Consider the following 14,642-nt stretch of genomic DNA (forward strand, 5'->3'; position numbering starts at 1 on the left):
ACAAAACTTGGACAGAACTGAAAGCAAAAATTGTCCTTGAAGCAATTAAAAACTTCAATAAATGGATCATAAGTTAACTAAAGACTCGAACTCATAATCTCCACCACAACGAAAATGGGTAAGCAACTTACAGCCTGACTTTCTAAAACAAATTCCCCAGTGGAGTCGCCAAGCTGTCATAATCATTTTTTTAGGTGAAACAATTAAATATTATTTTAAAAAACAGTTACGATTTAATTTGGAAAAATTGGTGATTTTGGATTAAATTGGATAGAGTGAGTCACCATCGACCTTTGGGTTAGGTAGGTCGAATACCTAAAAATTTCTTTTTAATGGGAGACTATCTCTCACCCATTTCTGAAACAAAAAAATACGATTCTAAGAAACGATGACAAAAATTGGTTGATTTTGTAGTCAAAAATGATCAAAATGATAGGATTTTTAGAATGCTCGAATTATAATGAAGTTTTAGGTCTTTTTACACTTATCTGTCAGAGATGTTCCCTTCGAGAACTATATCTGTCACCATAGATGGACTTAGGTGGGGTCGAATGGGGTGATTAGTCCTTAAAAATTTAAAATGTTCATATATATATATATATATATATATATTTATGTATTTTCTATTGAACATAAAATCAAACGTTCGTCCATATCTATCACATTGCATCTATAGGTTAATACGAATGATTCGATTCGAGATGTTTATGTGCCTTTGTTTTTGCTCATGTGCAATTTTATTGGATCTTGTTTTATAGTGTGAAGTAAAGAAATTCTGTTTTATTTGATCAAGTCTCGCCTTTTGTCATGCACATATCATTTTGTCTTGTAAGATCACTCATTTATGTGATTCTTAGTTCTTTGGTGTTGCGCGATGAATTCTCCATTTCATTCCATAGAGTCGTATACAGTGAATTTGAAACTGATGATGCTGTTGTTCTCGACTGTTAAACCTCAAAGGTTGGAGGTGTCATAACTGGGGAGGATGCTCGGTTCGTTGGGTAAATAGAGTGGAGTTGGTGATTAATATTCGACGTACTTGAACTCCGATCGGTGATTGTCGTTGAAGAGAAGTAGCCTCGAGTGAGATCCCTTGCAATGAGGACTTGGTACTAGTACTAAGATATCCAAAAATATCTTCGATGTTAGTCGACTTCATCTCTCCATACCTATTCGGTCGGGGAGGGAATATCAGTTATCTCATCAATTAGTTGTTGCTGCTGTTTGAGGCTCTGATGACTAAGTTAAGCATTTCTATGTTTAAATCCTTACCTCGAGCACGTCGTGCAGCTTTCAACCTACTACTACTCGGAAGTTGCAAGGTAAGAGGTATGTTGTTAGACTGGTTCAGCCACATCCCTACACCGATAGAAGAGATTCCAGTAGGAGTCAAGGGTGGTGTCGGTGTTGAAGGTTTTATAACAGATGGAGAGGCAGGAGCAAGTAGGCTTATTGAATCACGATCAAGACTAACCGCATAGGATGTAGGTGAAGGCAAGGCTGAACCCGTCGAAGAATATAAGAGACGGAGCTCCTCTGGCTTGTGAGCAAAGAAACAAACCCTCCTAGTGCAATTAGTCTCATCCTTGCATAGACAAGTTCGATATTGTGCGGGATGAAGCCAAGACTCGAAAATACCATGTGCATACTCACAGTTATCGCCATTCTTGCACGACCCCTTACGGAATTCGGGACAAGGGACACAACTATAAAGATCTCTTCTAGGATCACGCCTCCTTGGAGTCTCCCCCGGGTGAACAAATGGACATTCAGTCCAATCATGAGTGTAAGCACTTGAGCAAGGCTGGACCTTGAAGGCATACATCCTAAACTCATCTGTCCCATATATCCCGTTCTTGATGTCGGGAAGAGTGAGATTGTATGGGTAATCTTTCTTCTCATTTTCAATTTTCCAAACTAGGGGAGTTGGATCGGCTTGCTGCTCTATCCCTTCCATCTCAGTCGTTACTTGATCATGCAAACCATCTCTTTCGCCAATACCAATACTTCCTTTCAACAAACCCTCCAATATCTTCTTTCTGGAGCTAAAATCTGACTTGCAACAAGCTGGAGCATTAAGTCACCTGGCTGATTTCCATTGGCATCAACTAAATTCATATCTGCGGAAGCATCAAGTAAGATTCTAACAACCTCAGGAGAACAAGAGGAACCGCCAGCAGCAGCACAATGGAGAGCCCTGACCCTATCGGAACAACAAGCCTTGTTAACGTCAACACAACCACTTTCAACGATATAATTCACCACATCCTTGCATCCGAAGATTGAAGCAATCAAAAGGGGTGTTCTTTCTTCAAACCCCTCTTCTTTGAACCTATTTTCCTTCCATGCCACAAGAATGACACATTAATGTCACGACCCCTTCTTCAACAGCAAATTTGAAGCCGTTCAGATCATTCTAAGCCGACAACTCGAGCAAATCCGAGAACTTTAGAGGAACCCCATTTTGTTTTTGAGACACACCCTTCATGATTTGAAATAGCACATGGAAATTTCTCTTTTAAAGAAGATAATTTTAAATATTTAACTTTTAAAGCATACAAATAGAACGAGATAATCTTAGTTAATCAAGCACTTGTCTGTTGTCTTGTCTGGGTTCTCAAGCCTTTTCGTTAACTGTAAATTAAATTGAAAAACTTAGTTAATCAAATTATTTAAACAATTAAGTATCTAAAGTAAATTATTTTTCATCTAAACACTTAAAAGTATACCAAAAGAATGTACATTAGATTCTTAATGTATGAGTGAATCAATCTCCATTAAAGATTGCAAGTAAAGCAATATTCTTCGTATCAAATGTGTTGGTTGCCGTGAACCCCAAATAAGGTTCCCGGGTACTTACCAACACATTGCCTTTCCATGCTTATTTACACTATAATGCCATCGACCCTATTTGCTTGATAAATTCAAAGCCTATGGCTACATGAAGAATACAGCAATGGCATAAGAACAGATTACTAATCACAGCAATTGCTTCCCTTAAATTGCTACTATATCCAATGTAAGTAGCAGATAGTTCCATCTATTCTCAAAACAAAAGGTGCAACTTACTAATTTATAGTCACATGGCTCCCATTTTTCTTATGAGACATAACACACCATAACAATGGGGGCATTACAACAAAACAAAATGTACATCTTTTAAACATGAAATCCTTTGGCAACAGATTATTAGAAGCACATTTCCCTGCCCAAAATTTAAACAAACCAACACGGAGAGATCGTATGTCGAGTTTTAGAGAAATCTCACTTGCCCCCCAAAGTTGGGAACTGCCCTGGGTCTTGAATGGAAGGTGCTGCCTCATTGTTACTAGCTGCACTTTCTCCACCGAAACCTCTTGAACCACGACCACATCCACGACCACTAGGGTTGTAGTACTTCCCCCCTTCAGCAGGCTTAAAAAATTCATTAATGCTGACCGACTGCCACCAGCACCACACATCAGCATACGAGGATAAGTAACCGGTATAAGCCGTAAAGACATTAAGCAAATCTCGAGACAGAATAGCAAAATGCTAAAACCAGAAAAAGAAAGCAGCACATAAGTCAGACATGCAGGTCGATAAACAGAAGTAAAATACCTTTTTTGCTCTCTCGTCCTTCTCATAAGCCTCTTTTCTCCTATCCTTATCCGAGCCCTGTATAAGACAATTACGAGGAACATATAGATAATACATATTTGCGACTAATAGGACAGTCATTAACTGGACTTCCCGACCTCACCAATTTGATGAAGACCTCATCATTACTCTTCTTGTTTGAGAGCTGCTGCATAGACTCAAACTCCTTGGCATCTACTTTTCTTCCCTCGGTCTTAAGAGCCAGGAGAGCCTTCCTCTTCTCTTCCAGCACCTTCTCATACTCCTCGAGAGTCATCTCCTATTAAAATAGCGACATTGACAGTTGTACAAAGTAACGTCCATTATTAGTAGCTTCAGTTTACAGTTAGCAAAGGTTGAACACACTAATAACTATCTAAAAATGACGAGAAGTCGGGGGAATCTACCTTTTCCTCGGGTTCTTTTTCTTCAGGTTCATCGGTAGGATTTTCCTCGTTAGCATTTCCGGCTGGTTTTTCATCACCTAAATTCTTCTCACCGTCATTGTCTTCTTCAGTCACCCTGAGCAAGTCAGAAACAGAAGAACAAAAGCAACTGATTAAATTCATTTGATTTTACCATAGCATTTAAGGCCGGGATCATAACCACTAAAGATAACTAACTCACCGAGCAAATTCATCAGTTTTACTTCCCCAATTTCCACGACCAGAGCCTTCACGTTTGAGATCATTTCTGCAGGCAGGAACAAGAAAAAAAAAATGCATGTCTCAAGCTTTAAATGAAACGTCGAATCTAAAATCAAAGCAAAAACATTTCTTTTTACCCGCGTCCAGTCCCACTATGGCATTCATACAACCTGCGAGGTCGCTCACCATCTCCAACTTCCCCGTTATTAAAACCACCAGAGCGGCTACCACGGTTAGGTCGAGGACCACCATAGCCGCCACCACGCCTACCAGAGGGTTTCCCACTCACTCCATCTTCAGGTGCACCTTGACCGGCATGTGCACCAATATCGCTGAAAGAGTTCTCGTCATTTGCAAAATCACGTCTGTATCCACCACGCCCATATCCGCGTCCATCACGACTTCTGCCTCCTGCAGTTTCATTCTTTGCCTCCCTCACTTCCAAAAAGACCAAAATGCACACGTCAGTGTGAAGCCTCAAAAAGTCAATAGCACCTATTTGAACACAGCTCAAGAAACCAGAAATAGAACCCTATCGACAGAACATCATTGGATAGTAACAGCAACAAATCAGACTCGACATTCTATTTACCAGACCTAAAACCCAAACATAATTAACATAAACAAACTCAAAAAAATTTCAAATTATCATATATTTAAGATATTTTTTTTGTATTTTCTATCGATAATCCATTTTCGCCAGTAGAATTTTATAAACTCGTCTCCTTAAATTCTAGAAATTCGCCAAACCCTAACAAAATCATGCCTCCGTCCCTGCACAGAGCTAAGACCATTGAAACGAAGTAACTTAAACTTAACGCATACAGTTAATATGTAATAAAATAATAATTTCAGCAAAATTAATGAAAGAAAAAAGAGAGTAACATTTTTATTAAGGAAAAACTTACCGGCCTGAGCGGGAGGAAGAGGTTTGGAGGGAAGCTTAGCTTGTTTACTCTGAGCAGCAGGCTGTGTCTTAACCTGAGACTGAGCCGGCCCCTTCTTTGGGGCGGCGACGGAAGCCGCCTTTTGCTGAGCAGCGATCAACAATGATAGTTCCCCGGTATCATCATCACCCAACAAACCAAAAGGGTTCAAGCTCGTCATCTCTCAAATTAAAAAATGAACCCAAACCAAACCCCCTCCAAACCCTTTCTTTCTCCTCCCAAAGATATGATCTTTGCTTTATCACTACAACGAAACCTCCATTGAGATTTTCCTTATAATGAAATGAAACGAACCTTCAAATAAAATAGATCTGTAAAAAAAAGGAAAAATGAAGTTAAGAGAGAGAAAGAAACCTAACCACAAAAAAGAAAAGAGAGAGAAACCTAATCTCTATGAAAATGTATCTGCAGTTGCGTGTAGGAAGCTCACTCCATAGAGATTATAATATTATCACTAGTTGAGGACTCGAAAGTGGAGAGTTGTTGGGGGAGGGTGGCTTCCAATTCTTGGACTAAGCTTTCCCCGGATTTACGAATATGCCATCATGAGATGGATCCGACATTTCCATCAATTTTTAGGCCCCGTTTAACTCAATGAATGTTGTATTATCGGAGGAACGAAATAGTCAATTTTTTTTTGTTTTATTGATCGGTAATTTTATTTTTAGTAATATTTTATTATCAACAGTGATTTTTTTTAGAATATATTACCGGAATGTGATTACTTATTCCCTTAGGTATTATTAGATTATCGATATTTTGGACTAAAATGTCTTTAATTTTTTTTTCAAAAATATCATTCTTCTGTCGTTGAATAATAAAAATTCTACGAATGTTAAATTACAAATTTATCCTTAAATAATTTTAGGTTTATAAAAAAATCTATAATTAAAATTTTATATGAAGTTCAGGGGTTAAAATAAAATTTTACCCTTTCATTAAACCAATTTATCTTTTTAATTTTGTAAAAAAAATTATGAATTTAAATTTTTTAAAGAAAATATATAAATTAATTATTGTAATATTATAGTAGAATTCAACTTGTTAAAAAACAAATATATAATAAGAACAATTTGGTAAAATATACATTCCAATAATCTTTTATTCCTTTAACCAAACACAGTAATCTTACATTCCTACTAAACCAACCAAATACAAAATACAACATTCTCATTAATCCTATTCCATAGTAATCTTTTATTCCCACTGGTAATCTTTCATTCCGTGAATCAAACACACTCTTAGGGTAAGCTGCGTATTTAGTACCTAAACTTTCAAATGATTTCAAAACTACATCAGTTTTGGTCTGTTTTAATACCTAAACTTTTAAAAAAAATTCAAAATCATATCTAGTTTTTATTTTATTTTAGTATCTGTCATTAAAAACTTAATGTGTTTAGTATCTAAACTATCAATTTTAGTTCGTTTTAATGTCTAAACTTTCAAAAAAATGTAAAATCTAACGTTAAATTTTGAACGATGTACTAAAATGAAACAAAAACTAACTTTTTTAACGGATAGTTACTAAAACAAAACAAAATCTAAACTTCAGGTATGGTTATGAAAAAAAATTGAAAGTTAAAGTATTAAAATAGACCAAAACTGATAGTTTAGATACTAAATGCGTAATTCACCCTATTTTTTATTATATTTTTTCCTTTCAATTGGAATAATTTCCCTTTTCCATTGAGTACAAGTTATAAGATAAGGAATAAGAGATTCAGTTGTTACTACATTGAATGATTTGGAAAACAGAATTGGTGAAACAAGTAGAATCTACTTCTAATTGTGTTATGTAGCCAAGAGTTTTATACCTCTAAATTAGAAAATTTTTTATATTTAAGTATTTTGAATTTGAACTTTGGAGGAGTCATAATGATAAAAAAAATATATTATTCTCTCTAGATGATCCGATTTTAAGCAACGTAGTCTACATGTGTGTATGAGTTTAGATCTAGATCTTTTAAAAAAAATATGTTCGAACTTATGTCCTACATATTATATTATTAATCGAATTAAGACTCAATCAATCATAAATAATTTAAATTATATTAAAATTATGCTACTAGTGTTTAAACTCTTTAAAATTCACATTTTTATTTTAATTTTTACCATGTGTTTAATTTAGACCCAACATTCATCAATATTGAAAACATAAAATAAGTAAAATGAAAAGGAGAATCATGTAAACGTGCTTGTCCATTGACATAAATAAACAAGTCAATAAACGAGTTCGTTGGTGAACATAAATGAACCGGAGACAACTTTTTTATGTATTTGTTTATTAAATGAACATAAAAAATATTTTGTACGATTGATTCATAAACAGTTCACTGCACGCTTTGGTCGTTTACACCCCTAACTCTGGTTGATATAGTACCGCCCGATTTGGAACCTGACCATGGTCCGGTTCTGGATGCTCGGGTATCCCCTTGCTGAAAAAAGAAATCACAGCTTGCAGCCTGCCAGAGGAGTGAGGAAGATGAAATGCAGAGGCATGCCAAAGCATGGAGGTGACTTGAACTCCGACTCTGAATAATCTCCAAATAGGCTTTCCAGTGGTTTCTCGGGTGAGATAGAAACTTGCAAGAGTCCGGTGAGGCGGTAATTGTTGTTTTTACTTTGAGGGTTTTTTGGGATGTGTAAATACATGGGAGGTCTATCTTCAATTGTCAAACTAAAGGAAATTGTCTGAATTCTTGCAAGGAAAAAAGTGGCAATTTCAGCACAGATGAATTAGCATATTCGACTTTGTTTCTCTTCCTATTTGTGCATTCTTTCTAAAACTTTACCTTTGTTAAAATGTTCTTAACCTTGAAGTCGTGGGATTGAGTCTCATGGAGAGCATTTTATAATTTGGAGGTCTCCTACGGAAGCTGCTCTCAACCTAATGTGGGGGCAGCCTACTATCTTACCTTCCCCTACATGTGGAAACAAGGGACAGCCATTTTATATGTGATAGAGAAATCAATCCGGCTGTAACACTAGGCAAAGTTTTTAAGAAGTTTCAAAGATGAAACACTACTTGTATCGGGGACGGTATTACAACGGGACAACACAGAAATTATGTTAGGTATCTCTACCCAAGTTTGTATGATGGTATAATCTGCAAACAAAAATCTTATACAAGCTGCTTCCGTCGAGACCAACCCTATCTATTAGTTCTGTTTTCGTCTGACAGTTTCCGTTTTGTTCCTATCTTATTATATAACCAAGTCACTACATTTCCCTTGCTGTCCCACAAACAAAATAAGGTAACTTCTATTTTGTTGCTTTTCAACTAATAGGTGAATGCTCAAATGCAGGTTTACAACTGGTAGAATAGAATCTAGTTTGCCTATGGAGATAGACTAAAATTCTGATTCCCGGATTGTTTGCTTTCTAAGAGGCAATGATTTTCACATAGAGCACAGAAAGTTTTGGTCATGAACAAGACATTGCCTTTAACCGTGTCTGTCACTGTTAATGCCAAGGGAGCCTCCATGAGAGTGAAATGCTCCCACCGCACCCCGAAATTCGTCGGTACATCGCCTGATTATAATAGGCTTTGCCAACAAGTTTAACCATATTGCTAAGTAAGATTCTTCAAGACTCCTAATTATGGCTCTCATGCACTCAGACACAGTATGTTTCATGTCGATTTAAAGCTTAAAAGTTTCCCACATCATATCATTTACCATAGGTTTAAATACAAAATCCACATCCAAGTAGTAGCAGACGATGTGACTCCAAAATGATATTTGGAAATGGGTTCAGCCATAATACATACATATATACAAAGTGGACTAATAAGCAAATTTACCTTCCGAAGAATTTCAACTTTGTCCCACTGTGAACCCCAACCATGCTCTTTCAAGGAGAGGCGGCCCCATCGTGGCAACCGCTTCGCGTAAATAAAGCCTGAGGCTGAAGAAGGCGTCGGCTCGAGTATTGATTGCGACTAAACGGCGGACCACTTCCTCGTCCCCAAAGGCAGCTTCAACTTGACGCCGAAGGTTCCTCAGTCTCTTGGAAACCAAACCGGATGCCTCGGATCTTTCCAGATTCTCAATCCGACCCCTCCAGATTCTGTTCACGGCATCAGAATACAATACAGTCGAATCAGGGGACCCGGCCAAAAACTTGGTGGTGCAGTCCATTGCGACGGCGCAATAAGCATCCCTCATGGAGTCGGGAATCGGGACCCTTTGCTTAGTTTCGATGCGCGATATCATCTCTAAATAGTCGAGTAGCTTCTCGGGAATCTCTCCTGCGGTGATCACGTTTTGGATAGAACGGAGTAGTAGTGATTTCTTCAAGCGCGGAGAGGGGTTAAGAGGCGGGAAAACTCGGATGAGTTTCTTCAACAACATATCGTCGGGTGATTTATGGACAAGGAATTCGAGAATGCAAGCGCATATCTCTGGGTCCAGCTCTCGTCCCATTGAGATTGAAGTTCGAAGCCCTAATTTTCGGCTCTGTTGTGAAGAGAAACGCGTAGATGCCACATCATATGTATTTGTTCTGGGATTTATCAAGCATCAAGATCCCTATTAATAACTTGTAAAATATGAGCATGAGTAAATTGCAACAAAATAAAAATGGGACGAATAAATTTTAAATTTATCGTAAAAAAATTACAATAACATAAACTAAAATAAAATTTTAATATTATAAATAAATAAACATTGATTTCATAAATTACCTATTTAATTTCTGGAGCAACATCAAACAGGTGACTCCAAAAAATTGTCGTCCAAAAATTGAATGTAGATCTTCCTTCATCCATATCGTCACTTGTCAAAGAACTTCCGAGCAGTTATGCACACAAGCCGCTCTAGTGCCTATGGGCAATACCGGTAATAGAATTTTTGTCAACATGTAGTCCAAGATGGAATGCGACATCTTCAAGGGTAATAGTCGCCTCCCCACAAGGAAAATGAAACGTGTGCGTCTCCGGTCTCTACCATTCTAACAACGCGTTTATCAATGGAAGATGCAACTTCGTACCACCAACTATATCGACATGAGGGCTCAGGAAATGGTTGATATAACACACCAACGAACGTTCATACCCCTTCAAATAAATAAATAAATAAAAATTACCTCCAGTTTTATCCGCTAATAATCTCATACATGCCTATGATCAAGCCTTAGTGTTCCCGCCATAATAATAACATAGAGAAAATATGTGAGAGATTTTTTTTTGGAGAATGGTGTGAGAATTTTGGTTTTGGGGGGCCTATTTATAGCTGTCCTCACACCACCCCATAAGCGAGGTTAAAGGTACCACGCGTTCTATGAAGCGTGAGGTTCGAAAATCTTTTGAAATTTTAAATTTTAAATCTTATGCGAATGCGATAAAGTGTCGATATCTCATGATATTAAATTGCACTCTCTGAAAAGGTCGTCCACGTTGGACGTACATCACACTTTGACAAGTCGAGGCCTTTTCTCGCATTTCCCAAGACGCGAGTTAGTCATATGTGTGTAGTTTGAGGGTATTTTTCTAACATTTTTTCTTAGGGGTACTTTTCAAAAAAAATGAATTTGTAGGGTTTTTTTTTATAATGACACCCTTAATTAATAAATTTTTTTTTCATGTACAATGCCTAGCTAATAGGTTATTATCTTCACTTTTCAGTATCTAATTCTACATATTCTCTATTTAATAAAAAAAACCTCTACTGGTAGTGCCCCGAAATGGACAATTTGAACTAACAAAACCATTTACTAATTCCATATACGTGCCGAGTTCGTGAGATGTGGCCACGCCTCCTTTGCTCAGGTGCGGGCACACCCTGCTGCTTAGTCTCAGCTCTTGCCCTACATCGACGTAAACTAACTGCGCATCTTCCACGTGCCTCTGAGCCCAGCTCGGAAACACCGCCGAATTGATCTTTATGTCGTTGTTATCCACCACGAAGCCCGGTACTTTCGTTATGAGATCATCGGAGTTTACTATACGTAGAATCTTCGTCCCGCTTTTCTCTAGTTGGCATCTGAAGCTTTGGTTCCCGACTCGTGGTCCGCCGAACGATATGACGGTGATCGACGGTGCATTGTTAAAGTTCGAGTTTATGTCGTGCGCGGCGAGTATAGCTAGAGCTGCGCCGAGACTGTGTCCGGTTACGGTCAAGCTTAAGGGTTCGTCGTCGTACGTTTCGACTACTCGCCCGATCTCCTCCCTCACCATTTGCTGCAAGCTGGGGCACGTGGTGTTCCCGGAAGTGTAGAGGCTCCAGAACCCGGTTACCACCATTGCCCCACAGGCACCGTCACGACCACCCACATCGGTTAGCGTGGCGCGTAGATTCTCGACCCACTCCAAGAACGTGGCTGTACCCCGGAAGGCGATCACCACGTCACGCCTACCTAACCTGGCGATCTCGGACTTGTCCTGACACACCGACACGTAACCGATCCAGGTCGACCGAGTAGAAACCCAACTCGGCCCCCGGTCTATCCAATCCGGCAACTGAATCCCACACGTCGCACGCAGGTTCTTGGTCGGTTTATAACCGGTCTCCCTAACGCAAGCCCGAGTCAGCAGCGAGTTCTTGGAGAACTTACACGACCCGAAAGTCGGCGAAGTGTCGTCAAAATCGAAAGCACGATACGCCGCTTCCACGAACTGTCCGTACCTCAGAATCTCACTTCGTAGAACATCGTCGAGCGGATCGAGCAAGCCTTTCCAGTTGTTGATCCCTTGATACTCCATCCAACTCTTGGCGAGTTTGTCCGAGTTAGAATGATTCAAATGACTCCATGAAAGCTCTTGCTGCCCATGATTGGTGAGCCTGAGAGGAATCTGGGTAAGACTGTGTTTAGTAGGGGAAGTGAATGTGTTGAAAGTAACAGCAATGGCAGCAACTCTCATATTGGAGAAGAAAGCTTAATGTTTATGCTGTCTATCTCAAGGTCAAATGGTGGGGTTTTATAGGAGGAGGAGAGGGTGGTACAGTCGTGGACGGCGGTGGTTGGTACAAGCGGAGAGACAGTGAAGGTGGGAACTTACATGGCATAAACTTGGTAGGATGAAAACTAACGGGAAAAACGGCCGTGGGGTTTCCAATAAATATAGGTGAGTCTTGATTGTGATGATGATTGAGATTTGGCCAATTTATGAAAATAAAGTGAACAATATTTCAATAGGGACCCACACTCAAGGAAATGAAAATTGTATCTCCCTCTTTCCGACCATGAGAGTTTTTGACTCTTCTGCCCACGTGGGTTTAATACTAACAACTTATACCTAGTCACAATCCAGCAAGTAGGGTGTAAAAGATATCGAATTTAAACTAATAAGGTTATGTTCGTGTTCAATAAGGTGTTTATGTTCTATTTGTGTTCGTTTAAATTTTTAGTATCTTGTTATTATTGATTTATTTATTTTTTAATGTGTTTGTATTTGTTTATTTATTATTCGCAAATATGTTTGTTTAATGTTCACGAACATGTTCCGTCAGCGTTCATGAACATATTCGTTTAATGTTCATTTATCGTTCGTATATATTCAAATTTTAGTTTTACCCTTTCATTTGCAAGATAAAAATGATAAAATTATGCCGCTAGTGCTTAAACTGTTTAAAGTTCATAGTTTAAATTTCAACTTTTACCATGTGTTCAATTTAGTCCCTACTTTCACAAATATTTAAAATTTAAAAAAATAAAAGGAAAAAGAGAACTGTATGAACGAGTTTGTTCATGAACATAAATGAATGAGTCGATAAACGAGCTAATAAATAAGCTCATAAATAAGCTTATTCGTGAACATAAATGAACCAAACACATCTCTGTTCGTGTTCGTTTGTTTATTAAATGAATATAAATATTTTTGTTCATACTCGTTTATTTAGCATAATGAACGAATATAAACGAACGTTTTACAAACAGTTCACCAAACGCTCTGTTTATTTACACCTCTACTAGCAAGCCCCAAAATTAGGTGTATCGAAGAATGAGAAAAAAGTTCCTTTCAAGGATAGGGGTCAACATTCAATCAAGTTGAATTGAGTAAAAAAACCAAACTATTTGAATTGATGAATCATATTTTATGACTCAAATTTTATTTCAAATTTTATCGAGTCCAGTTGTTCGAGTTTTTAGACAAATATTTAGTTATAGTTACTTATAATATTATGGTGTGAACTAGATTAAATTTATTGACTTTCTCTAATCATATAAGATATACATATATAAATATTCATCATTTTCAAATTATAATATTATTTAATAAGTCAAATTCAATCTAAAATTATAAAAAAAAATTTATAATACTCCCCCAGTCCCACTAAATATCTCTATTTTGATTTTTAAAATTGTCTCATTCAAAATGTCATATTAGAAAAGACAACAAATAACAACACTTATATTTCATTCTTTACCCTTATATGTCTCACTCTTTTACACCTATCAAAACGAATTAGTCAAAAATATCAATCACATTTTAGGGATAATTTTGTTATTTCCCTTAGTCAAATATTAGTCGAATTTTGCTTACACCTGATATCATCAAGAGTCAGTCAGCCCTCCTTGCTCACCCATTTTCCTTTTGTCCTCGGTTGTTCCATTTTTATATATGTATGCATTCCATTGATTCCTTTGTCATGATCATGAAAGATATAGAAATCGGAGAAGACGAGGAGAATTGGGGATCGAAGAGTAAGGGTTAGGAATTGTATTTGAAGATTTGGGCATTTTACTTACCCTACACGTGAGGAGGCAAGAATAAGAAGCCCAATATCATCAGTGAAAGTTGAGGTTGTTACCCAAGGATAACAACTGACAAAGCTTTAGATTGGGTACCTGTAAACAAATAAATAGAGTGCTGGCATATAATGTTAACTTAGGCAATCAATGAATGAAAAAATCATTTCCTAAAATCTTGTTCTACTCTTATTTGTCTATCTCTTCTCTTCTTCGTCTATTTTTTTTCTCTAATCGCACTAGGGTCATAACAAATGTTATCCAGAGCCACAAATCCTGGCAAAACAATGGCTGAATCCTCTATTTTTTCTGCGATTCAACAGCAGATGGAGTACTTAACAAAGTTGGTCAAGCAAACAGCTGATGAGTCCACCCCTCCTAAATGGTGGTAAAAGCAAGACAGTCGGTTGAGTATGTTGGAATCCAAAATGGCGTTGCAGTAGAGAGAGGTGGAGCACATATTATAGATTCTGACTGGTAAAAAGTGTGAGCAAAAACATGATGATTCCCAAGTGTTCGATAAATTGCCAACATCAAAAGTAAAAAATATTGGAGACCAAACATATCAAAGTTATAAGGAACTTGATTTTCAATATGATGAAACAGTGAGTATAGGTTCTTTCAATGCCATTGAGACTATAAAGAACCATGTTGAAGATGACATATGTCTTGTATTTGGTAAAAGGCTTGTACAGTTTGAGGAAGTTATAGATATTGAAAACAAAAGTGATAATGGTGTGGT

The 14,642-nt window shown here is 37.5% G+C and overlaps 3 protein-coding genes and 1 pseudogene across 6 annotated transcripts; all 4 read right to left on the minus strand.

Annotated features, from left to right (window-relative positions):
- Positions 1 to 844: 844 nt before the first annotated feature.
- LOC120136751 lies at positions 845 to 2,503 on the minus strand (annotated as a pseudogene).
- A 454-nt stretch (positions 2,504 to 2,957) lies between these two features.
- Positions 2,958 to 5,694, minus strand: LOC120136752 (RGG repeats nuclear RNA binding protein A-like). Of its 3 annotated transcripts, none has more exons than XM_039152715.1 (8): positions 5,597 to 5,694; positions 5,174 to 5,523; positions 4,403 to 4,703; positions 4,246 to 4,311; positions 4,026 to 4,140; positions 3,743 to 3,898; positions 3,601 to 3,657; positions 2,958 to 3,441 (listed from the first exon to the last, which is right to left on the minus strand). In XM_039152715.1, the coding sequence occupies exons 2-8, from the start codon at positions 5,370 to 5,372 to the stop codon at positions 3,265 to 3,267; spliced, it is 1,071 nt and encodes a 356-aa protein (XP_039008646.1). In that variant the 5' UTR covers positions 5,373 to 5,523; positions 5,597 to 5,694; the 3' UTR covers positions 2,958 to 3,264. The 3 variants fall into 3 exon arrangements, with proteins under 3 accessions (XP_039008646.1, XP_039008647.1, XP_039008645.1); XM_039152716.1 differs by having other exon boundaries at positions 5,174 to 5,506; positions 5,597 to 5,664; XM_039152714.1 differs by lacking the exon at positions 5,597 to 5,694 and having other exon boundaries at positions 5,174 to 5,584.
- Positions 5,695 to 7,629: 1,935 nt separating this feature from the next.
- LOC120136726 lies at positions 7,630 to 9,695 on the minus strand. Of its 2 annotated transcripts, none has more exons than XM_039152685.1 (2): positions 9,015 to 9,695; positions 7,630 to 7,647 (listed from the first exon to the last, which is right to left on the minus strand). In XM_039152685.1, the coding sequence occupies exon 1, from the start codon at positions 9,634 to 9,636 to the stop codon at positions 9,028 to 9,030; it is 609 nt and encodes a 202-aa protein (XP_039008616.1). In that variant the 5' UTR covers positions 9,637 to 9,695; the 3' UTR covers positions 7,630 to 7,647; positions 9,015 to 9,027. The 2 variants fall into 2 exon arrangements, with proteins under 2 accessions (XP_039008616.1, XP_039008617.1); XM_039152686.1 differs by lacking the exon at positions 7,630 to 7,647 and adding an exon at positions 7,660 to 7,674.
- Positions 9,696 to 10,859: 1,164 nt separating this feature from the next.
- On the minus strand, positions 10,860 to 11,939 carry LOC120136855 (phospholipase A(1) DAD1, chloroplastic-like). Its single transcript, XM_039152799.1, has one exon. The coding sequence runs from the start codon at positions 11,910 to 11,912 to the stop codon at positions 10,860 to 10,862; it is 1,053 nt and encodes a 350-aa protein (XP_039008730.1). The 5' UTR covers positions 11,913 to 11,939.
- Positions 11,940 to 14,642: the final 2,703 nt, after the last annotated feature.

This window comes from Hibiscus syriacus, unplaced genomic scaffold (assembly GCF_006381635.1).
Source record: "Hibiscus syriacus cultivar Baekdansim isolate YM2019G1 unplaced genomic scaffold, ASM638163v2 tig00110637_pilon, whole genome shotgun sequence".
Lineage (NCBI taxonomy): Eukaryota > Viridiplantae > Streptophyta > Magnoliopsida > Malvales > Malvaceae > Hibiscus > Hibiscus syriacus.